At 39.0% G+C, this 26358-nt stretch overlaps 1 protein-coding gene across 4 annotated transcripts in view; it reads right to left on the bottom strand.

The window, feature by feature from the left end:
* Nucleotides 1–1265: 1265 nt before the first annotated feature.
* CREB1 (cAMP responsive element binding protein 1) overlaps nt 1266–26358 on the bottom strand; it is a 37808-nt gene continuing 12715 nt past the window's right edge. For 2 of the 4 annotated variants that reach the window (XM_068685999.1, XM_068685997.1), the window contains 7 exons: nt 19628–19749; nt 16170–16316; nt 14081–14181; nt 11139–11281; nt 9504–9686; nt 8083–8237; nt 1266–5773 (listed from right to left, as the gene is read on the bottom strand). In XM_068685999.1, coding sequence (XP_068542100.1) covers nt 5633–5773; nt 8083–8237; nt 9504–9686; nt 11139–11281; nt 14081–14181; nt 16170–16316; nt 19628–19741 — 984 coding nt within the window. In that variant the 5' untranslated portion in view covers nt 19742–19749 and the 3' untranslated portion in view covers nt 1266–5632. Of the gene's footprint in view, nt 5774–8082; nt 8238–9503; nt 9687–11138; nt 11282–14080; nt 14182–16169; nt 16317–19627; nt 19750–20762; nt 20899–26358 lie in introns of all 4 variants that reach the window. The other 2 variants (XM_068685998.1, XM_068686001.1) reach the window with 2 other exon arrangements.

Raw genomic sequence — 26358 nt, 5'->3', positions numbered from 1 at the left:
AGATCTTAACAGCGGCCATTTCCAGGTAACTGACTGGCTCAAGGCCTGCCTTCCCCTTGGTCTCACACTCAGCTATCCCCTAATTTAGAGAAACACATAGTTGAGGCTGAGACTCAGTGAACTGACTGCTCCCAAGTCGTGAGTACAGTAAACGGTCAGCTTATGGAACTGCACTAACCGTGGATCACTACGGCTGATCCCTCGCCCTTCCCCTGCCAGCACCCAGCTCCTGGCGACAGCTGGCTTTTTGTCTTAACTGCTGGTGAAAGTGAGACCTAAACTCAGCGTTGAGTAACACAAGTCAAAAACTGCACTTGCAGCACCACGACAGGTCAATGTCTTCGATTTGTGCTACGCAAACTAGCCTGAGCAAGTCTCTTTGCAGGCCAAAGCTTAAATACACGTAAAAAATACATTCCAAGGCAAAATGCTTGAAATGTAATCCCCCCTTCACCAGTTGGATCTGGTCCCTTTTCCTAAAAGATGCACAGATTTAAGACACATCCATCCACAAACCTGAACCTGTCACAAGCACACAGCAGATAGGTTTTCATCACCCTGTTTCTCTTTACCAGTCCAGCTCCTCCCAGAGTGACCGAACTTCATGATACATTCAGCTTTCTGCAAAATCACTGTCTTTTATGACTAGCAAATTCAAAAGCTTAGGAAATTGAGTTCCCAGGCACAGTACGTGAGAACCATGAATGTACCGTATGCTTTTAAAACCTGCTTACAGTGACATATTTCAGGATTGTAGATAATTATCATTGTTCCTGCAAAAGGAAGTTAGTTGTGCTTTTTTTCTTTTAAAGCATGGTGACACACTATCACTACATCTTCAATTCCTGTTGCCAAAGAATTGTGATTTTGATTTATCTTCCTAGAATGCAACTTCCAAAATTTGCAGCCAAATTTCAAATTAAGAAAAGGGGAATAAAGTGACGGAGAAGGAATTTAGTTTTCCTTCCAAATTAATTTACCTTTCTCACTTGGGGTCACTGAACTAGTTCTACTCTGTCTAAAAATAACTTAATAGCCATCCTATGCCTACTGCTATGACACCATACACTTAATTCTTTCCAGTCTTCAGTAGTGCCAGCCCAGATCTGCCATTTTGAAGCAATGCCTACTGGAAGCCAGGTGCTAATCAGCAAGTTAAATTGGCGAAAGAGTCAACTGCTGTGGGGAGAGGAGTGAGTTGTGTGCAGGTGGCAGGATTACAGCAATTCTGCCAGGGAGCTTCTCAAGCAAACCCAATTTCTCTCTTTCTTTTTTTTTTTTTTTGTTCTGCTTTGTGTTTTTTTTTTGTGTTTTTTTAAAAAGTGCACATTTTAATTAAACATTTACAAAGAATACCGTGTAACAAAAATAAATACATGACCTTTTGGTTAGATCATTGGCAAATGTGACATCACTAACCTGCTTCAGGGTAAAAAAAAAAAATGACAATAAAAACAGGGTCTTAGGAAACCAATGAAATCCCCTATGATCTGTCGATCTGTCATAGATTCGCAACCACTGATAATAAACTTGCTTTGGTGGGGAGACTTGTCTTTAACTCATAAAAAGCACTGGCTATCTGTCTAAAATAAAATAAAATTAAAAAAAAAGGCAGAGGCCAGTTTTCACTAATAGATGACTACTTGCAGCTGCTGTTTACTGGAAGCCCAGATTTAAAAAAAAACAATCAAACAAAACAAAACTGTAGTACAAATTTAGATCAGAAACTATTAGGGCTGTTTTTCCTTATTAAATCTAACTTTTATTTTTTTCCTGAGCCTCTTAATGATTCCAAACACCCCACCAGTTTTCTGATCAATGTAAAGTACCAGAGAAGACAGTGGTCTGCAACAAACATGAACTACACAAGAGCCAGAACGTATAGGTGTCTGTGCAGTCCTAACAATGACAGGCTAAAATTGTGCTTTCAGATACAAGCAATGGTGCCAGCAACTATCTGATTCACTGGTGAAATCACTGCTTAAATAAAAATGCACAGCCACTACCCCAGGAGGAAAACAGAAGTCTTACCAGTGGTTCCTTTTAAAAACAACACCTTAACAACCTTTCCAATTGATCTGCCTTTGATATATAGCTGCCAAAGAGAAAAAGCACAAAAGTGAATTATTCTGCAGGGTGGTAGTTGTTGTAAAACAACTGTTTATATAATTTCAAAATTCTCCATCAAAAAATAAAAAAATAAAAACAAACCAACTCACAAAAATCATGAAAGATGAAAATAAAATTCTTGAAAATGGATAACTGAGAAACAGCACAAAACAAATCAGTAATAAGCGCTAGAATAATGCAGCCCAGAACTACTGGGGCAGGGGAAGCTTTCACACACGCGCACACATCCACACACACCCAGACACACACAGAGAAGTAAAAATTTTTTCTGACCTCCATATACTATAATACTCAGCATTCCTGACTTAAAAGCTCTCAGAGCTGTAGATTATATACTGTGTGTATATATATATATATGTACATATATTATACATATGTATTTTCCAAGAATATCTAAATTAAAAGAGCACCTCTGACAATATCTTAACTGCCTGACTGGTGCTGTTGTTTTGCAAAATAATGACATTACAAAAATTATATTTCAAATCAATTCTTGTTTATTATGAACATAATGGATCTAGCCCTTTCTAACCCTCTCTTCAGGTAAAACAGGCTATCAATTCTTGAAAACTCACAACCGTGAGATATAAAACTAACCTTCCCTCCCCCCTGCCAGCATAATTGCTGTCCTACTTCCAAATGGCCTTAGTTTATAGAAGCTGATTACCCCAACCTCACTACTTGGTAAGTAACACATGAATGAATGCCTGCATCATATCCTTTCCCTTTTTGGGTCACTATGAGTAGTAAAGTATGTATGGGTAACCCTAGCCAGCCTTGTACTTGGCCTAATACATTTTTTATCAACGTCATTTAAAATTTCCATTAAAGAAATTCAAGTCCCTAAATCCTCAGTGCAGCATAAATAAAAATAAAGATTCTCACAGATTCCTAGGTACTTTAAAATAATGTTCTTTTTCTCAATGAAATGCTAGTTGCTAACGCAGTCTACACTAATAACACGATAGACTACTCACAGACCACGCACAGACAAACTGGTAATGCAGTTCTCCTCTCACTGCTTCACAAATTGGCTTCAATGGAAGAACCATGTCCAGGAACTGCTTTAGGCTCCCCTGTCCATTCAGCCGCCAGGCTTTGTGCTGCGTGACTACCAGTGAGTGCTCATGACCTGCTAGGAACAGCTCCCAGATCTCGGCTAGCCTCATGCAGTTTCAGTACAGAACCTCAAGCTTTTGCAGACAGATGGTTCTGCAAAAGAGAAAGCCTTCATGTAGGAATGTACATCTTTTCTTCACGTTTCTCAAAGCTGGAGAAACCATCCCATGTAACTGTGTAAATCAGGCCATCATAAAGTTAAATATTTTACGAGAATTACTCCTGCATTATCAACAGTCTACTTCTTGCGCTAGTTCTGAACAACTGGTAACCGTCATACATGCACGTATTCTCTGTCTTTAAAAATCAGACAATTGTTAGAAAAGCACTGCTGAGAATTTAGGGTCTTCTTTAAATTTGCATTGCTAAACTCATAAATTCATTTTCCATTAAATAAAAACATGAAAATCAATTCTCCATGACAGATAAAAATAGACCATTTATAAACCCCCTCAAAACTTAAGTTGAAAATGAATTCTTTCATAATTCTGATACTTCTTTTCTCTTATTTGAAATACAAACAATTTGAAATTATTGATAACTCTAGATTTAACAATAATGCTACAAGTTTAACCCTGCTCCTTTTAAAGTCTCTTGGAAACTGAATGCCCTCTCAAATGAGAAAACTAGAACTTTTAATACTGCTTAGCTGTTTGAGACTCAACTATCAAGAGTCTTGCAAAAGTTCTTCCCACGTCACATTGATTGTATAACCTTTTAGAAGCTCATGTTTGAAATTTATCTTAAAAACAGATAGAGCAAATGGGAAAAAAAATATTAGCTAATACTTTGCTAGGCAAGGCATTAGTATAGACCAGAGTCTTATTCATATGTCTCTATACATAAAAGTTGGACCAGAGGCCCAAAGTAAACATACTCCATCAAATGACCCAAGTTGATAAATGAAGAGACTGGCTTCAGAGCGCCAGTAAACAAACTGAGCATGATTCTTTTTGACACACAACGGAAGTCCTAATGCTGAGTAGTTATTTTTAACATGATCTACCTTTTTAACAATGTAAATCTGTGAAAGACCATGTTTCCTCAGTACACACAAGAAGTTTGATTTTGCAAATGTCTGAGGCACATAAGTAATTTTACTTACATGAATAAACTACTTGGTAAATCTGACCCTTTGCATGAAAAAATCCTCTGAATAAATTAAGAATTTGTTTAGCCTGGGAAAGTTCAAATAATATTGTCTCTTGCGAAGCAGAAGCCAGTTGGAATATTCATGTTTGAAGTTCTCTTCGATATTTGAGGTTGTCCTGGCAGTTACCATACTGCAATTTAATTTACGGATGGAATGCGCAGCCTCAAAGTTTGAAAAATAATCTAGCAAACCAGGACAATGTTTCCATTACGTACAATAATTTCCATTACATAAGATAGCGGTAGGGAAACAGAAATACCTGATCGCTTGAGAGGACTTGGGACAAACCATCAGAGAATATGTATGTGGAATTGGCCATGCTTCAACTGCTTAGTTGTTCTGCATACTCATAGGTAGTGCTTTAGTGTGTTACCGTTGCTTACTACACATCTGTTTTCAAAATGTCACTATTGTACCTTTTTAATTCTGAATTCCATCCCCATCTAAATATCATTTTCCAACCAATAACCTCTGAAGCTGGTGTTTTCTTTCTGTGCATTCAAAATGCTAAACACACTTGCACACATATGCTGCAAGAAGCAACAACTGACCAGTGAAGCTCATTTCAATCCATTTGTTTCTGTGGAATGGAGTTTTCACTAGTCCAGGAGGGACTAGTAATGCAGATTACACATCAGAACCCCTCCTGTGCTAGTTTTAAAAAGGTATGTTAGCTCCACACACAGAACGTGACTGTGAAGTGCCTTTTCTTTGGCGTGCCACTTAGACATGTATTTTTATAGTTTAAAACAAGTATGTGAAACTGATTTGGCAACCACTGCTTCTTCATTGCACCACGCGTGCTCCACGTATGCCGGCCCACAGCTCTCTGGGCCAAGAGGCTGGGGTAGTTCCGTCTCTAAGGCAATGGAAAGAACTCAGCACAAATTCTTGAAATCATTACAAAAGGACCCTCCCCCACAGTAACTTCCCAAGTGACCACTGTTATTCCTTGAAGAGGATGGGGAGATGAGAAAGGAGCCTGTTCTTCTTCACGCTGAGATTATTTGACGATGAAAATAATCTTGTAAGGGGAGAACTGGAGGCAAGTATTTGAACATTCACAGTTTGATGCAAAGCACAGATGAAGTATATTCTGTAGTTGCTTCAGGCAGTTTTGCGCATAGAAAAAAAGAAATGTTTAGAAAATAAAAAGTTTACATTGTCTCTCTGGGTATAGCCAGAACCAGTCTCTATCCCACCTGGACAAGTGAAAATGGGAATCCAAAATTAATCCGATTTGTGGCAGTAAAGGTCCTTAAGTGCTTTTAACTCCTCAATCAGTGTCTTGTTTTGGTTTTCAAGCACAGCCACTCGATTTTCTAGACATTTCACATACTCCTTTTTCTTCCTGCGACATTCACGTGCTGCCTCTCTGCAAAGCAAAAAAGGACATTCAAATCCAGAACAATTACTTGCAGATACCAGCTATTTAACTGTTCAGGTCAAACCTTTACCTAGTACTGTCATTTTTACAATATGCAGGTACTGGAAGAAACACTCACGAATTAGTAAAAAAGGCTGACTTCATAACAATTTCTCAAGATCCACGGTTTGTTTCAGCATATAGATCCCACTATGTTAGGCTTTCTTCCTGCATCATGGCTTGTCAAAGCAGTATACTGTAGATACATGTAACAGACATGCTCGTTTGCACTGAATTGTGAGGTGCAAAGGAGAGCAACTTCAAAAGGAGAGTGAGTATTCCTTCATCGTAAATACTGCATAGATTGGTGATAACATCAATGTTCTGGGAAATGAGAGGACAAAATTGAACCCAGTTCTTCCACTCATTAGGTAAATAGTAACTGTACTACAAGGTAAAAAAGAGCATCTGTTCCAGGATCTATCTAGTAAGACAATTCTAAAAGCAACTTTTGAAATTCAGCCAGCTCTGCCAATGAGACAGGATGAAAAAAAATCTAGTTTGTAAGCCCTGAAAGGACTCAGGTATCCATTTCACACTCCTACAAACACAGGTTCATGTGCTTGTAGCACTTCAGTGGGCCACTTGGAACATTTGTATTTTAAAGTCATTTTATTCTATTACTTTTTTCACCAATAGATTAACTACTACTACATCAGGAAAGAGTTGTGCCTCCCAGTGGTGAGCTACTAAGTTGTCTCTCGAGTGACAGCTTTTTCTTTCTGTGACTTTGTGCCAGCTTGGGCTGCGTGTTAAGCCACTTTGAGTCTGTGTACATTAGGTTTGCATTATGAACAGCTAGAGTTACAGTAGTTTACACAACAGCTTTTAAAATGTAAAAATTGCTCACAGAGAAATTGCACAATAATATCTATGAATATTTACACTACAATCCTTCAATAAGTACCACCTCCCCGTATACCTCCTCTACATCCTTTTCCCCTGCTTCCCTGTGGAGCCCAGATTTGCAAATACCTATTAAGTAGGCAGGCTAAAAGCACCAAAAGCAACATGATACTGTTGCAAAAGCTATCCATTTAACTCAAATGGAGATAATTTTCTACTGTTTTTCTTGGCCTTTCCAAACAGCAAAGCTGTCTTTTCCTGGAGTATGGTTTCTGACTCAGTGAAGGGATTCAGAATTTTAAATAATTTTTTCACAAATGCAGAGCTAGAATGGGTGAACAATGACATCTACTATTTACTGATATCCAAGAAATATGTAAAAAGGGGAGACAGGTGAGATTATGTAAAAAAAAACCAAAAATTTAAAAAGTGAACTCTTGTTCTTCAGCACTATTTACCTCTTCTTTTAAATCACCCAAACAAGCAATGGGTTTGCTCAGGCTTTCTGTTGTGTTCACAGCTTAACAATCCACAGAAGATAAATGCAACTGTGTGACACAACAGACTGACAGACCAATTCAACAGCACTTCCTGGGGCTTTCCCTCCACAGAGGGGAGGGAAGCACAGCCCTTTCCCCGTCAGGGTGTAACATACAGGCTCAAATCTCTGGCCTGTGGAGGGAGCTCAAGCCTGATGTGATGATGGGTCCGCTAAGGCTCACCACTTTCCTCTTTCACAGCAGGTACTCTTAAGGAGCATCAGCCTGATTTCCCCATGCAGTTCCATTTCTTGGCAGCCCCCACGAAGCCCCACGAAGCCCCTAAGGAGGCTTGGTGGATCCTCCTCCCCACACACTAACTCCTATGGGTCAAGTCTCCTCTCTCAGCCCCTTTCCTGCCAATACTGACTCCACAAAGCATAGCTGCTCATTTAGCCTCCCCCTGAGTCTTTCTGCCTCTGGAGAATAAAACCCAAAGGGCAAGCAGCTAAAGAGAACAAGTGAGACATGATAGAAAGCGCTCATGAAGAGAGTGAGTCAGCCAGTAGCAAGGATAATGCAGACCGGAGGCTAAGCTATAGATTTCAGGAAAGAAAACTACATGAATGTATTAACTTTAAAAAATCAACTCACCTCAGTGTTCATGACAACACACCTGCAATCAAACAACTCTCTCACCACTGACTTTTCTCCTTATGGCAACAAAAAAAGGGAAGGAGTAATTCACTCACCTCACAGAATGAGTCTGACACCGTTACTTAAGGTGTCCTAATCAATGCATGGCCCTCGCAGATGTGTTTCTTTGCTTTGCATCTTTAAATGACTAAGAAAGATCAGGATTCTTACTGCTTAACACTCTAGTTCTATGCAGAGCTGATCGGGAAAGAAAAAAAAGGATCTAAAGGTACATGCCTGTTCTTCATTAGACGCACTTCTCTCTTCCGTGCGGCCTCTTCTGCTGGCTGGGTTGGAAGTGCTGGAGATGATGCCATGACTACTCCTGGTGCAATGGTGCTGGTAGGGGCGGTGCGAATCTGGTAGGTCTGCACATCTCCCGAGGCAGCTGAAAGATGAAAAACACCGGTGACCATATCAGTTTGGTGACAGTACCGTTAATCATCTATCTAACCACACATTTTGAGCTACAGTACAGGATGGATGACCATCATCTGTGTGTGTCATCATTGCCATCTCAGTCGTAGTTTATTAAACATATGCAAGGTTTGAGCATTCCTGCTGAAGAAGTCTTCACTTGTGCTTGGTAACTTGATTTGTCTGCTGCATTGCTGTACTTCTTCCCTTAGTACATTTCTTTTATTTCTCTGATTTTAGGCAGTTTTAGCGTTGGTAAGAAAATGTAGGATGCTAAGTGGTATTTCTAGCTGTGCTCCAAATTTCTACCTGCAAAAGGAGAAACTACGTGTGCAAGTATCTGGGGCAGAAAGAAGGGTATAGAAATGTAGCATTTACTCCAACAAGAGAGTGCAAATTAGGCACACTACTCCACCACTTCTCTAGAATGAAAAACATCTTGGCTTTCTTTCATTTGTTTTAATCTAGGAGTGTATTATACCTGCCTGAGTATAAAAAATATTATACCACCTAACAAGACCACACTTGGTTAAGAACACAAAAACCAGAAAATTAATGCAATAATAGTATTTTTCTCAGCTATGTATTTTCACTGGTGCTTGGAGACCTCTCCACTGGATAACCTTCAAATTACCTGCTTTACAATCATAAAGGCAGGGATACAATTTTCTGTTATTTATAATAAATATTTTTCTCAATAGCCTCCCCCTAATTAAAAACAAACAAACATGTATTTTAATAAAAAAGAGAAACTTGGTCTAAGACTGAAGTACCCCTGCTCTAAGTGGAGGTCTTGATGAAATGACCTAGGGCACTTTTCTGAAGTATTCTATGATTCTAAGACTTGATGCTTAAATATTTGGTGACTAGCTACAAACCCACAACAGAAAGGAATTATGACTTCCACTTGTAAAGGGGGAAAACTTACTAATCATTTTTTGTAGAACATGTAACACAAATCATGTAGGCAGAGTGCAGAAATACAGCATGGAAAACCAAAATTGAATATATCATTTTAAGAAGTAAGACCCAAATATCTATAAATGTATTGATCTGAAGTGAAAGGCTCCGAGAAAATGTGACAAACAGCTTTGTCCAGAATTTTCTTTAATCATTTTGGAGACTGATTCTGTACCAAAGTTGTTTGTTTCCTGACATGTTTGAGGGAGTTAGGTTGGCAACTTATATCCACGTGAAGAAAATGTTAAACAGAATGACTGGCTGTGAAGTATCTCACCTTGTACAACAACTTGGTTGCTGGGTACAAGTATCTGCTGTCCATCTGTGGTCTGTGCATATTGTAAAATGGTGGTGCCAGGTTGGGTTGCAGCTGCGTTGGTCATAGTCAATGTCTGAAGACCTTGCACGCCATCTGTGCCATTGTTAGACAACTGTATCGCCCCTCCTTGCGTAATAGCAACTGAAGATGAAGCAATGGGATACAGTATTTAAGACATTAATGCACTCATTAACTTATAGTAATAAACCTAGATGCAGAAGACTACTGGTTCAAGTTAAATCCTCTGAACCCTTATACACCTTCAAATCAGATACATGACTTTAATGTACATTTAAAGAAATCATACTTTGACAGTAAGCTTTTAATTTTTCATGAGACTCATTTTGGGGGAGACACAAAAACCACAGCTTAAAACACAAATTAGTTACTCTAACAACATCACACAGAGGAGCTACAATCCTCCCCTGGGGAATACTTCTTATTTATTAGTTAGTATTTTCTTCTTGGTTGGTTTAGGTTTTTTTCCTTGCCTTTTTCTTCTCATCTGAAATTCCTCGCCTCTTCCATGCTTTACTCCCTTCAGTCTCCTCTGCTGCTACTGCTATCCATCTTGTGTTTCACTTTCTTCTTGCTTTGGCACTTTTTTCTTCTGATTGTATCTCCTCCCCTTGTCTACAACTTCCTCAGCACCTTCCTAGCAGTGTTTTCACTCATACAGGTCCAGTTTCACACATTATTTTCTTTCCTTCATGCAGTCTTTGTTTTTGTTTTTCCTTTCCCTCAATCCTGTCATTGAGGTGCACTGAGACATCACTTCTCATTTCTACTTCCACAGAATTTCACTGTGTTCCTATATACAGACATACCAAAATCTTAGGTATCTACATGACCAGGTAGTTTTTACAGTTACGGTAAGAAAGCAGAGTTAACCACATCAGTTTCAATAAAGTTAGGCAGGGTACAAGTGGCTAAGGAGTAAACAGAGATACAACATTTTAAAGAGATTTTAAGAGAAAGATATGAACCGAGAGTTCTTTCTCCCTCTTGTACATTTAATACTGACTTTGCTTGTGCGAAACAGTATGTGGATTCTAGCTTTACTGCTGTATCCTCAACTCTTTAAGTCAAAGGACCGTTATCTATAAAATCTAATGAATAAAGACATTGAAAACACACAGAAACTTTGATTTACTACATGTTTTAAAAAAGGTCGCTAAGTCCTTCTTTTTTCAGGACTTTCTAAAAATGCAATGGCAGACTAGTGGTTTTTCTATTAAGTAGCCAACAATTTGGTCACCTGGGATTAATAATCTGTCAGAAAAAAAGGAAACTTCTGAATTACCTCATCTGGTTCCTGAAGCTAAAAAGTTTATAACAGCATTGTGGTTAACTCATATTTTGCCTCAGGGCACATTAGCTGCACTAGCTGGCAAGCAGTCCCAGAATGTTCACTGACCGTTTTGAATATTTACAAGAGCGATGTGTTTAAAGGGCATGGTCATCCAACAGTCAAATTAAAGTAATCTTATTTTCACCTCCTGCTTTGTCCTAGCCCAAACAATTATATAAATGATAGCTCTTCATCTTCTCATCCCCACTTACTAGCACCACCGAGAAATTCAGACTACATACTGTACTGCCCACTGCTGGTTTGGTAAATGGGAGTTGGCACCGTAACAGTGGCGATGGCAGGTGCTGCTGTTTCCTCTTCAGACTTTTCTTCTTCGATCCTTGGCACTCCTGGGGCGTCTGAAGACAAGTCATTCAAAATTTTTCTGGCAAAGACAGTGTGTTGTAGAGATTTTAATAAAAAGTGGGAGGAAAAAAAAGTATTTTTGATACGTAATTCTGAGGAAAACTGCAAAGTGCAGTGAGCCAGCAAGGTAAATATGGAATGAAAAACCCAGACTAACTTCAAACTCTTATTGGAAAAGGCTGCTCAAAGTGCCATGCGTAGATGGGCAAGGGAGCCAGCGAAGAACAATGCAGGTACTTCTCAACCCAAGAGACAACTATTGCAACCTTCCCGTTTTCTTAAAAACATGTTTCTATCTCATGCATTTTTACTTGTTTCCTGCTTTTACCCACAAAAGATTTGAAGAAAGCAGAGTATGCAAAAAACTATCTCCTCATTTACATCAGGGGGAACTGCTTCATTTCAGAGACTGTAAAGGCCTCAGCCAGAGAGCCAGAAATAATGGAAGTTAGAAATGCCTGTAAAGAGCAACCAGCTTACAACTGAACAGCTTCCTGGGAGACGATGCTGACTGTTTGAGTGGAGTCACACTATTATGTTTACAGTGAGGTAAAAACCCTGCCTGGGAAAGCTTTGAGATTAGCATTGGTAAAGAAAAAAAACAATTTGTTAATTATGTCCATGGGTTAATTATCCAAAGACCAAACAGCTAAAACATCACAGCTACAGGTCCTGTTGACTGAGACTGTAAGACTGACCATAGCAACTGTAACTTGCATCATTTAGAATAAGCACTGTCCCTCAGAGAGGACCGTCAAGCCCTTTTTAGTACTGGCACATTCTACTGTGCCACTGAAAAATGCTACTTAGGTGAAAGGGAACATTTTTCTTAATTCTCCTCATATACTTTCCTGTGAACTGTCTCTACAGCTCAAAGTGTGATGAAAAAAACACAACTGTAGATCCTAAGCTCCAAGACAACAGTCATTGCTTAAATAAGGCTCCTAAGGCCTTGGGAACTAGAACTTCTGTACATATAGCTATCTGGGGAGACTGGTCACTCTGCTAAGCAACTTGACAAACAGAGCTTTGCTGTTACTATTTCAGCTCTGTGGGCATGCAGGAACCCCAGCATTGCACAAGCACTCCACTGTGCCAAGCACCACTTGGACAAATAACAAATTCCCGCCCAGACAGTTTGCCATCTAGGTGTTAGACCAGAAAAATTAGTGGACAAAACAGATTAAAATATAGAGAAAGCAGGCAGGATGAGGAAGAACAAAATCCAAGAAGCTCAAAATAGAAAAGAAGAAATTACAGCTCACCCGATTTTAAACTCATGCCAGATACCATTTGATAGTTAAACTCTATCTTTGCATTCTTAAAGATGGATTTAAAGTAGAAGGTAAGGTGATAGCTATATAAATATACGAGATATGAACTGACATGGAGAACACATGATGTATGTCAGTACCAGGATCAAAGTGGAGTTTCTGAGGAAGAAGTACAGCTCTTCAGTTCTGTGAACTTATCTGTACCAATATTGTCTCTAGGGTCATTTACAACACCTTGGATAAAGCCAATAGGAAGTCACCAAATACAGCTGTAGTTTGGATCAACCTTTCTGGCTGAGCCTGGCCCAGAGGCTGAGCTATGTATACAAGCTTTACAATCACTAAGTTTTGCAGTTACCAGGATCTGATTTGAAGGACAGAGGCTGTGGTGTGGCATCAGTGCAGGCATGGGAGTACAATCCAAATGAGAAGTTAGCATGCACAAGTCCCCTCTTTTCAGTTTTGCTGTTTGTTTATTTAGCTCTGTTGTCTCATGATATTCAGCTACTCTTCCATATATAGTAAAAGTGTTTCGCTGCAGAAGCAGACTGCAAGGAAGTCTGTAACAGCATTTATGTTAACATTAATGTTAACATTAGGAGTAGTAATGTTAACTGCTCCTCACAAATAAGAGTGTTTTCCCAGATATATTATGGTTAGGGATATTCAGCAGAGATTTGCACTATCTTCAGCAGGACAGCCTTGAAGGCTCCTATAGAATGTAGAAAATAATCTCCAACTGCTAAAAAAACCACAAACATATGGGTGAGATATGCTTAGACTAGAGTCTGTCTTATATTTCTAAGGCTATGTTCATAATGAAAAAAGGGAGCAGATGAAATTTCTGAAGCAGCAGGAATCCACAGGTCACTTAAAAACTGCTGAACTCCATAGCTATTCTTTGAAACTATTTAGCATGTTTTAAGAATGAAAAATGAGATTTAGTACTGCCAGAAAAAGCTGTGGATGGGCTTAATTAATAAAGTAACATGTACTAGATGTCTATCATTCCATTAAACACATCCTGACTTCTCAAAGTTTAAATATAACTTTAAACATAATTTCGCTCAGATAGAAATTCTGAGCCACAGAACACCCCGTGTTCATTGAAAGTTACATGGGAGAAAGGAATTAAGTTTGATGGCTGCTAGCATTTCAAAACAGTGAAAAACAATAGAATCGATTTTATGCAGACTACAGATTATGCAGAAGCCACTTTCTTGCAAAGCTTCAGAGTAATGCGTGTGTTAAGTATGCAATAAATTTATTTTTAAGACACCAAGCACAGTGAAACCTCAATGTTTCACAAATTTTGCAATCAGCTTATTCTCAGCTCATTTCTGTCTTAATTGAGTGTAACAGCTGAGGTTTCTTCCTTCTCATATTTGTTTATCTCTTTACATCCTATTACAGAAGAAGACATTGCAGAAGAGAGATTTTGGTAAAACAGTAGATCTGAAAATAACCACTGAATCCCACCATTTGACTCCCCATGTGAAGAACACATCCATCAAGCAAAATGCATCTGCTTTTGACCCCCATACCTGTAGGACGGTCGTCTGGAAAGAATTTCTCTCCGTTTTTGTGAATCTGTGACACTGTCCACTGATTCCTGTGAATCTTCACTTTCTGCTATAGTGGAGATCTGAAAATAAGAACAGCAATCAAATTTAACAGGACGTTTCCAATGTCTGTATTTTAAGGAATTGTTGATATGTGAAAAGCACTAAAATGCAAGTATTAAAGAGAACTATTACCTAGGCAATGAACATAAAGGGCAGGCTGTTTGGTAACGGATAGAGTGAAGAACAACCAGAGCCAGGTATTTACCCATGAGATACCCAGGTATTTAATGTGTCCCTTAGAATTTAAAAGCCCCAATAAGAAAATACAAATAGTAATCCCATATACTTCTGTTCCTTTTCAAGAAAGACCTTGTTTCCATCCTTTTTAAGGGAACCAAAAAGGTAGTCAGATTTAGGGAGAGAAAAACTGAAAACAAATTAAGATAGAAAGCAGAAAGGTTAGAAAACAAAAGAGCAAAATATTGAAATTGAGAAACATTAACTTATAAATCATTGTAGGGACATATTACAAAAAGATTACCTTTCCTTTGGGGAAATTGTCAGAAAATTTCATAACTAAAGATGCTACAAAATAATGCAGTGATAGAATTCTGAAAATCTGTGCTAAAAAAAATTACAAAAATTGATGAAGAAAATCTGGAATGTTTTTATCAATTATAGTTCCGTAATTTTAAATTCAAAGTGTGCCAAAAACATAAAAAATCTCCAGCATAAAAACACAGAGACTGTTTTCCAAATGGCTATACTCATGTTACAAATATACAAAAGCTAATGACAGTGAAGGGCAAAATGCCTATGTGAACATAGCTCGCGGCCTGACACTTCAAGCACTGTAGGGAAGATACCTCAAGGCTCAAAAAACTTGCTGGCTCCCAAATCTCAGTTATCGGATGGATGGCCTGGATGGGTCCAAGGCTGATTGTGAACTACCAGGCTTTGAGTATCGCAGCATTCCACACACATTCTTGTTTTGCACTGAGCCAGGTGAATTCCAACCATGCTTTCATTGTCAGTCTCTTATCTTCCACCCCTGGGCTAGTAACTTGTGCACTTATCTGAAAATTGCTTGTCTCCAATAGATTAAAACCCTAAACTTCTGACTCCGGCAGCTGAAGAGGGTAGAGCCTGCCAGAAACTCATCATTCAAGCTGACAAGGAATACACAAAGATTACTATCAGAATGACCTAGTTTTAAATTATGCATGCTTTATTATTTTTACAAATAATACCCAGCTAGATGTCTGTACCAAATAATTACAATGTCTACCTTTTAAAATTAACCTTTTTTTCTGTGTTCAATGTACTAATAACTAAGGAATGATGTACAGTCCTTGCCCTGTGTAGCTGCCAGACTCAAACCAATTTCTGTGTTCAGTAACACTGGACTTGAAGTGGTTCCAAAGGAAAATGAAGGAAAGGGGCCATGGATTTCAGACTACTTTTCTCCTAACTCTTCAAGCTCTCTCTTCATTCACATTGCATTAACTTTCTTGCTTTACAGAAGAAAGACAACATTCAGCCAGCAAATTAAAATTTATTTTTATGAGGAGACTAATAAGTATATTTTAAAGACCATTAACATACAGATGTGTTTTTTAAACCAATGCAAACATTTTCTAAGCAGCGAAGACTCTAATCCCAGAATATCAGCTTTACTAACGATTAACAGGTTATATTATAAGAAAAATTGCTATTGTTCACTTCGGGATAATTTGAACACTTAGTCATACTCTTACTGTAGGAAAACACAGTAAAGAGAACAGAGAAATAATGTAAGAAAAGAGAAATACTGTAAGAAAAAACATTAAGCTGTTAAACTCACCAACAGAGTTCTAGAGGGAAATGATACTCAGTGATGTATGAAAGTGTAAAGTGGTTAAAACAGAACAGAAAATAGTCACAGAGTAGCAAATAATGTACAGATTTTGCCTTTAAGTTTATAGAAGTGAAAACATAATCCAGGACATGAGCCCACTAAGAAACCAGTGAACCGGCAGAACCATTCTGAAGGCACAATTAATGTATTAGGAAGTTCTTCAGAAAGTACCTGAACTGTCTGGACCTGTGGAGACTGAATAACTGATGGCTGGGCAGCCTGAATTACTCCATGCACTTGAACCGTCTGCCCATTGGGCAGCTGAACTAAGGTCACCGTGGGTGCAGAAGACGTTGCGTGAGCTGCTGGCATAGATACCTGCAAAGAAGAGACAGTGAGCATAAATTAAGTTATTGCAAAATATTTTTTTTTCATGATCAGGAACACTTTCTGGTGAAAGAAGAATGTCTCTTCTAGACACCAGCTAGATGACCCAAATGTTTCAGTGTAACACAAAAACCTCTGAATTGCCTATGCCCAACAGCTGACCTACTTTACAAATTAATCTAATGCAAAATTTCTGCAGGCTTAAAACATCACTTGTAAAAACACTGAAAAGAATGATAAAAACACAACTGCATCTATTCTGAGGTAACCTAATAAAAACATATTATTAACCTTCACTTACTTCAGTTACACACTGCTAAGAATTGGGTGTACTCCTACAGACACTGTTGAGTCAAAGGCAGAAACATATGGGAGTGGAGCTATTTTTGTTTTCACTCAAGAAAATGCAGTTATTTGCCAGATGTAAGAAGTTAGAATTTTTAGGGAGTCATATCTTTCAGACTTTCTGGAGATTAAACCACGCGGAGCAGCTGGCAAAGTCCATTCAAATGAAGAAAACTGACCATGTGTTTAGATAGAAAAAACGGGTCTGAAGAAGAACAAGCCGTTTGTAGGCGGTTATTTTGATCCAGTGTAATGAGTCAACACAACCTCTCATCTTAGAGTTATTTTATTTCTATGAGGAAAAATGGCCCAAGTCCTAAAACCTCAGTCTCTAAACACAAATTCTCTTGTAAAGCACAGACCCCCAGGCACGGTGGCTATGCCAGCAGCTAACTGCTGCTGTGGATGTCCCCATCACAGGAGCTCCAGCCCCGGGGACAGCGGTACCCAAAGAGCTGTTCATGCCATGCAGGGAAGTCCTGCTTCTTCACTGTGGCAGGTGACAAGAACCACGATGGGCGACTGACAGGCCGTGCACTGGGGTTGCTTTGCAGCTGGGCAGATGCTGGTGCTCAGCCCCAAGCTGGTGACACGATGCACGTGGCCGTTCCTGGGGCTCCTTGGCTCCTGACTCATCATCGTAGCTCTCAGAAAGGACTCGTAGGCCGCAGCCAGCTGAGGGGTCCCTCACTAGGCAGCCTGCTCCTGGGCACCGAACAAAGTAAGTCTTCCTACGTGTAATGTCATTTTCAAGAAATTCAATCCACTTAGCTCCAATGGGAGAAGGGGTTGTACTGCTGTCCCACCTAATCCCAGAGAGTGCTGTGTATGGACCGCAGAAGTAAATCCTCTGCTGTCCTCATGGACACGTGGCTCTCAAAACGCTGCAACAGCTGACCGCTGAATTCCCATAAACATCCATCATTTACAAAGAAATCTTGCTCAACAACAAAATTAAGGGGAATTACATGTAGACCTCTCTCCTCCACAGCTGTCCCTTCCTAACCCACAATCTGTGTTTGCCTTTCCCTTCCTTTTTCCTGAAAATGGCTGCGGTGTTACGTGGCGGTACTTAACTAACATCTGAGAGAAACTGGGACTGAGATTAGCATGAACTCTCCTCTGGCAAATCACACTCCTTCACCAAGCGACCTTTTTTAATACTGCGTGCCTGACTGAACAGTCCTTGGCAATGACAGCAAAGCTGATCAACTGGAGGCTACTCTGCGGTTTCATGAAGCCAACAGCAGAATGCAACTTCCGCAGATGTCTCTGACTCATACCTTGTGGAACTGGAACAGTTTCCTTTTGACTCTGAAAACTACCCTGAACTCGCTAAAAATGCAATGCTTAAACTCAGCTTACAAAGGGGGTGATCTTACAAGAGATAATGAAAGAATTAAATAGACATAATTAATTATTCAGATTTGCCTAAGCCTCTGAGGGCACTCCCTAATGCCAAACACTGCTGCATCACATATCAAAAATAACACACTAACGTAAAACTGCTGATCAGAACAAGACAAGGCATTACATTTAGACTGTTCAGTCACCTCCAAAAGGAATATAAAGTCTGGGAAATAGCCAAGGTGCAAATAATACAGTAAATGACAATAGGGGAAATTAGGGAAAATATTACGTATTTGCTTATAGTTTGCATGGGTTTTAACCATAGCTGTATAGCTTCTTCTTAGTCAGAAAAAAATTCTCATTCAAGTGCCAGGGTAATTTTGCCTGAGTAAAGTGCATTCAATTCACTACGTACCTGTAAATTTAGCTACCTGGAGGGTAGTATGTCAACACACAAATTTAAAACATGCTTGCTTCTCTGGACTATATGTTAATGCATATAAAGTGAGAAGCAGTTTACTGGTTTTGCAAGAGAAATAAACGACTTCCACTTAGTTGACTCTTAAGTGTTATTCACACCACCTACATCCTCTGCCTAAGTTAGACAGTGAGAAAACTGCCCAAAGAGGCAAGCTGGTGCAAGGCAGCTGGTGGCCTGAAAATTCACACTACAGGTCACTGAATAAAAACCACCCTGCTCATTTCAACAGCTCTGATCTCTGTAATATCATTTGAATGGAAGTGTGCTATCTCTGCTTTACTAAATGGTATAAAGAGTTCTTACAGACATTAATCATTTATAAAATTTAAGAGATTCAACACTTGTGCCACTTAAATACATTAAATTCCCCAGACTGTGTGAACTAAAAAACCTGTTAGTTCTTTACAGACTGCAAAATTTTAGTTTTAAAATGAAATGGTTACATGATAGAGAAGAACAGACTCTGTACTCATTTACACAACGGAGTTGCTCCTGCCAGCCATCAATGTATCCAAGAATGACCCCAGGTTCCAAAATTAGAGATGTAGCTGGGATTACATAATTTCTTGTCTCTCCAAAATAAATTTGGGATAATAAAAGATCTACTATCTCTCTGAGCAGCGAACAATTCTGTGAAATTCAATAGGATAACATGAGCTGTCAGATACCAGTTTGTTCCACTTGGTCATAATGTTTATAGTATTCATCTTAGATTTTGAGTTTATTTCCTTCAGAATTAATCTGCTATAGACAAGATTCTAACACAAAAAACAACAGCAGAATAATCCAGTCAATATAAAAAAAGACAATAAACTACATGTTTAAAAAAAAAACAAACACCTTTCAGTGGTATGGTTGTGGTAAAGAATGCTAGAAAACTTTAATTATTCTGTTAAAATTGCACAGTTTACATACACACAGTTCTTCAGAACTAACAGCCTTGTGTGATGTGAAGTTAAAAATCTCTACTGCTATAAAATTCTGAAGACAAACATTAAAGGAACTATACATAGCACCTGTTTCAGAATCGTATCAATAGGACCTTCTCTCAGGCCCATAAGCAGACATTATCCCTCTAAAAAAAATTACCCAATAGGTAAAACTATTATACCATATCATTTTATACCTGGGCTAACGTTGCAATCTGTGGTTGTGCCTGTACTGTCATCTGTTGGGTTTCTGCCTCTGTAACGGCTGCATCTCCACTCTGCTGGTTCTCTGCTCCAGATTCCATGGTCATTTAGTTACCTACAATCACAATATTTGTCATAAGTCTGTGTTGGTATGCAATTCCATTACGCTTGGTGGATCTGGTAGCAATCACTGCAGCTGAATTCCCATTACTACATATTAGTTTCATTTGCATATTAAAATGTTGCCAAACTATTAGCATTCAGGCAAAGTTTTGCATGCCATGTGTCTGCCTCAGGTTGAATTTTCTGTGTGTAATGTTTCTGAAAAAACTGGTCCAGTCTCCTCCAAAAATGAGATCAGAAAAAAATGTGTTTTGCTCATGTTAAAAAAATTCCTTGAGCAACTGTACTATGATGATCTAGTACCTCCATAATTTGGAACAGTGACCCACAGTTTGTCAGGAAGCCCAAGTGCCAAGGTAAAAATATGCCATAATCAAGTCTTAAAGGCATTCCCTGCTCAGCCCTCCCTCTCCCCGAGACTGCAGTTTGCAGGTAACCAACAGCAATTGCTTCTGTGTTGCGTACTTAGCTTTCAGTCTTCCGTCTGAGCTAAATACGCAACATCTCCATCCAAATTCTTTCCACAACCAGACTGTGTATAGGCCTATCTATGCCACAGGGACTTAGTCTTTTCTACTCTGCAGTTTTAAGATCATATACGTAAAGACAGAAGGCATTTCTATATGAACCTTACTGCAAGTAATTATTTTAATACTAAGAGGTACACAGTATTGTTATGACCTCAGTTTTGTATCTTACACGTTTCATGACAAACTTTTATTTTTAAGCAATAACTGAGTAAGTCTAGATCACCAGAAAACACAACTCTATAAAAAGAGGTTGCATAACTTCCAAACACCAGCATGTAGGCAGAGTGCAATGAATGCTAAATTCTGCGCTGATCTGTGAGAATTAGTTTTCAGTTCTTCTTTAAATACTGATATGAAAGTATTTAATATCTAACAAAGAACTTCAAAATACAAGGAAATCTTCCCAACAGGGATACGGCAATACAATAGTAAATATACAGAACTCCATATACCAAATAAGAGGAATGGCCATTACCTCCACAGCCACAATACCAATGTTGTGTATCGCTCTGTGCTGCCCAGTTACTCAGGCTTCTCTCTACCCAGCAGCACCACACCTCTCCAGAGCTGGAGCAAAACCACCAGTAGAGCATTTCTGCTTTCGGAAGGGCCTGGAGGCAGAGGATGCTCAGATCAGTAGAAAGGTGGGAAGAAGGAGAAATCCCCCTCTCCCTCCTGAACTTTACTGGCCCTCTGAGAAAAAGATTTAGAAGAGTCAATATAGATGTGGTGGCACCATGACCACATTTGAGATACTGCATTTTAAACAAAAAGTCAGGGAAACGTACATTTCAATGCAAACTATGCTTCAATGGTATAGCTAAGAGAATACTCCTTGGAGGCATTGCCTAAAGCAGTAGGGTCACACTTCAAATCCCAGTATAATAAGAAATTTCCATCTCATGGTAAATGACTGCTAATCGAGATAAAACAGCATTTCAAAGCAGTAACTACATCTAACATAAAAAGAAGGCAAATCAATGTATATAAACCTAAATCTGTATATTTACTACTGAACGTGACTGTTCAAATGAGCCTTTGTGTGTGTGTGAAAACACTGAAATGTGTACATACCAAATATTTAGTTCCAACATCAGTTTATAAACTGTTAGGAAGTAAAAAGAAGCAAATAATTAAAGCTGTTTTTCCTTACAAACAAACAAAAGCGAACAAACAAAAAATAAAAATTACAAATTTTTGGAAGAAGAAAATTGAATTATCTCTCCCAAGCATCTGGAATTTTGTTCTGCATCTCCCTCGTCATGATTTTATGTTCCACACAAAAACAGACATTAGTCAGACAAATGCTCACAGATGAATAATACTCTACTTATAACTATATACTTGCAAACTGGCAACAAAAGAAATTCATTGTAAACTCACTTAATTTTAAGTAATCTATACATTACTTTTTATAAGAATGTCAAGATTAGCCTGTGCCCATGCACATGTAAATCCATTCTCTTCTACAATCCCAAGTCTCTGCCATGCTGCACTTCATCTGCCAGAAAGCACAAATGAAAACCCCTGCACTATTACTATTAACAATACACATTACCAAACAGTTCTTAATTATGTTATTAGTGACACCCGTTTAATTGGTTTTCTCTAACCCGAGTTTTAATAGTTTTAGTTTCCGTTGCCATATACCCAACTTTTTTGAGTATCGTATGTTTTCAAAAGTGCAAACTACAAAACAGAGTACTGCAGGTTTCCCGTGGATTTTTATCATTTTTAAGGAGGTGTCCAGTTTGATCAGGTTTTTTCTCTGTGTGTTAGCCAGTTTGTCAAGGTAAACACAGCAAAAAAATTCTCCCAGTTCCTGTGTATGTACCACGGTCACACCAGACAAAGGTCTACCTAAACAGACCCAAGGAAGGATTTACAATCTTCTCGCACATTATTAAGCAAAGGACCCCTGGTTTTACAAGCTTCTATCTATGCTTGCATCATCTTTTGAATTTATCAGTGTAAGTATTAACTGTTTAAGGTGCTCTCTCCTCTACAACATCAATATTTTGGAAATCAAATTCTTAACCCAACTGGCAAAGACCTAGAAGGAACCTCCTCCTAATGTCCAGTAAGCATCAAGCAATGCAGGAAGCTGCCTGCATGATTTCCATCTTGACATGTGCAGTTTAAACAAGTTTTTAGGGTGACTTGCAGGGTTTTTCGGACAGGCTCTGAGTCTTGGGTTTTTTGCAGGTTCTAAGTAATCTTGAAATTGGTTCAATTTACTATGCACTTACACCTCACAGCATTTGTATTCTAATGTCTTAATTACTACCTTTTATAATAACTTATGAGAAAAAGAAGGAATTGTATTTGTGAGCATCGTGGCAATGTATTCCAGATATACTGACTACTACACTGTCTCATGTTTGCTTTAACAGCACAGTATTACAAGATTGCCAAGATATACAAGACAAGGCACTTAGAACACAAAAGCTTATTAAAAAGTACAGACTGCTGTATAAAGCATGACTCATTTTAGAAGTGTTCCTTAAAAAATATTTGTTAAATTTATCCATCTAAAAGAAATTACCAAGTCTTTACATGATGCAGGTATCAGTTTATTAATTACGTGGTTGTGTGTAAGACTATCATGGCTAAAATTAAGGTTAGTAATTCCTATTAGTTCTTGCAATTCACAGCTGCAGTTCACACACAACTGCTCCCTGTTTCCAGGCTGCTTTCCAACTTGTCAAAAAAAACCCTCACATTCCCACTTTGAGAAAAAAATAGTAATCGGTGTGGTGCATTTTGACCTAAGCATTCCTAAAAGAAACTAAATGATGAAAAAAAAAAAAAAAAAGGTAGCTGTAACAAGCAGAGTTGAAGAAGACAGGAATCTGCTTGCCCAAAACACTCCAAGTATGAACTCGGAACACAGGTTCAGAAAGCTGATGAGATTACTTGTTGAGATATAGTTTAACTCAACACTTTTATTTAATAGATAAATTTCTTTATTAGTTCAAAAGAACTAGCATTTTTGCCATACTTACTAATGATCTGAAGTTTCAGAGGTGAAGAGCAAAACATGCAGCTGACACACAGCAATTTGTTTTAACCACATCAGGACTAGGAGAAAGAAGTTTAGCAGAAGCTAACTGTACTAGGCAAAGTTACAGCATGACAGCATAAGATGGATGATAACAAACACAAACAGTTGCAGAATGCACAGGGAATTCTGAACTACATACACTGCGGAGTAATCCAAATAAGCCTGTCTCATTCATAGCATAAGCCTGGGAAAGGGCTCTGGACACTACTGCAGCTAGTTCACCTCAGATTTCTGCTTAACGTAAACCTATGACAAGAAAAGCTGAAAATTTAGAATGCTAGAAAAATAGTTAAAATGTTAGAACAGTAATAAGATACAGGGTAGCCCTTACAAGTTCTATTTTTATAGATGGACCCTATACATCAGCTGGATTACAGTGCAGGTCCATCTAAAAAAAATGTTGTGGAATTTGGGTGTTCAGAGAAAGCAAGCATTTAGGGAATGAAAACCTATTGAAATGTTCACTGTCTGAATGCAAAATAGTGAGGCTGAAAGGTGACAAATTTTAAAGTATATATATAAAAATTAAAATGATTAAAAAATATGAAAATTGGTACTTCATGTACTACACAAGAAGGCCATGGATGCTGCTGCTGATAAGCACTTTATCAGAATTCAAACAAGGGTTAGACATGCAGAAGGACAACAAGAATATCCAGAACTAGAGGTCCCTTCTGACTCAGGATGTTCTATGGTTCTTTCACACAAAAAATGTGCAGAAATGAAAGGAAGATAACATCTTATGAGTCAGGCTTTAAATCAATTTCTAATCCTTAAAAAAAAAAAAAGTCTTCATGAGGGGGGCAGATTATCTCGCATGTAATTCTTGCAGTTTCCAGTACAGTCTTGAGGTACTTTCTGATCTTCAGTATCTTAGAGACTGGATGCTGAACAAGGTGCTCTGCAGCTAACAGTAATTCCCATATTCTCTGTAAATTAAAGTGAGCACCAATGCTGTTTATTCAGGGCATGAGTACAGCCACCTCCCTTCCCATGTCCCTTAGAGCCAAGAAGATAAAACTTTTTCTCACAGCTTTCATAGCTTCTTCATTCCACAGTACTCACCTACGGGCAGCTATTTGGTCTCCCTGGTATATTTTGTTTCCTGACTCCTTTTATATCTCCTATTTGAAATAATATCCCAAGAAACTCCAACATCTCACCCAAATGTGATGTTCCACTCCCAGGAACACTCCTTCCACATTTAACCAGAGGCCTCTTTTTACTCACTCACAAGCACCACAGAGCTTTCCTGTTCTGCAAAGACAGCTTGTCATCATGCAGGACCAGAGTGGGGAAAACAGGTAGGGGTCCCTTCCCAACCACCACTATTAATAGCAAGAAGCAAAATACCTTGCTGTGGCTGCTACAGCAGAGATAACCAATGCAAGGAAGGTATGGAGTGCCCCAAAGCTCTGAGGCAATATGCATGTCTACACCTGAGACTTAGTGCCACTGCCTGCTCACCAACAGGCACAGCCATTACCTGTAACTTACCATGTCACACTCTGTGCAACTTTGAAAGGTCTCCTTCTCCTCCACAACTAGGTGATGTCTTCTGGTTTTACTTTATTCAAGTACCCACACAGATTTTGAAGAGCACCATGACAGCCTCCAACATCAGCACGGAGCAGAGGCCCAACAAACCCAGGCCTGCTGAGCCTGACACGAGCCACATCCAGTCACACCTTCACACAGACATCACCCGAAAAGGCCACTGCTATGGCCACAATCTTCCTGGCCCAGTTCAACGCCCAGCTGCAGGGATGCTCGTGGCAGCGCAGGGCCAGGGCAGTGTGGGGGCTGAGGGAAGGGAGGGCGCCTGCTCCAGTGGAAGCACCCCATGTTCCCCCTTACAGCCTAACAGCAACAGCTGCTCCATGCTCTGTTCTGGTGATTTTCTGTTGCTTCCTCTAGGCCTGTGCTTTCTGTTTCACCATAACGTGCTTAGGGCCTAGGAAGTGCTTGTGTTGTAAAAGGTATGTGTGCCTAACTCCTACATTAGAAAAGTCGCTGTTCCCAAATGGACAACCAGTAGATGACTCTGTTTTTCCTTTGATTCTGAAGTCTGAGGAACCCCAAGAGGAAGGAGAGAACACCTCAGCATATTTGTCAGCCCTTTACAGTCTCATTCAGCTACTGCATATCAGATAAAAACTTGTTAAAGGCTCACAAGGAAGCCTCTCATAAGGAGGAGTGAGAAAGGCCTACTCTACAGACGTGAGGCTATCAAGAAATTCTCCAGCAAAAGGGAACATTGCTTGGCTCAGGTTAACTTGCAAGGAAGCTGTGAACCAGAGTGAGACTGAGGTTCTTTAAAATACATTTGTAAGCAAAAATTGGAATAACACCTCTCCTCCAAAATATCTTTAAAATGCAGTAGCTACAAATAGAGAGGTCTACATGTATTAAATGGAATAAACTGTTCCACAAAGCACTTGCCTTTCACATATATCACTCATAGCTTCTTGTTCTAAACGCATTTTTTGCCCCCTTCTGCATACCACCTTTCATTTTATTACCTTTGGCAATCTTTGGCATGAGATGGATTCAAGGATGTTCAAACAAGAAAATAAATATGGTAACAGCTTTTGTTTTATGGCAATTTAACACCAGTGTCAGGCAGCTACACAAACATTGTGTATACACCAATCCTGACTTCACTGGATGTTCTGAGTTTTGGAAAGCTTCTCCAAAGCGAGCACGTCAAGTCTGTTCCTCAAGCAGTGCTCATTACAGACTGTATTTCAATTTATTCATAGCAGGCATACCAGCACCATTGTTCAGAAAGCAAATACAGCTCCAGTCTACAGTTCCAGGAATTCAACTCACTCTGTATTTACTACATGTGGCTTTATAAAGCCAAAGATCCACCATGAAAGCACTGAAAAGGTCATAAAACACGGCTCTTGTGTGCTATTATTTGTTTTCACCTTTTCAGTGTAATTACTGAGGACATTCACTTCAAATCTGTAAACATTTCTACTATTACCTCGCAGCGTGGCAG

The sequence above is a fragment of the Anas acuta genome, chromosome 6 (genome assembly GCF_963932015.1).
Source record: "Anas acuta chromosome 6, bAnaAcu1.1, whole genome shotgun sequence".
In the NCBI taxonomy this organism is placed as follows: domain Eukaryota; kingdom Metazoa; phylum Chordata; class Aves; order Anseriformes; family Anatidae; genus Anas; species Anas acuta.
The sequence above is the reverse complement of the archived record's forward strand: the minus strand, read 5'-3'. Positions and strand labels throughout refer to the sequence as shown.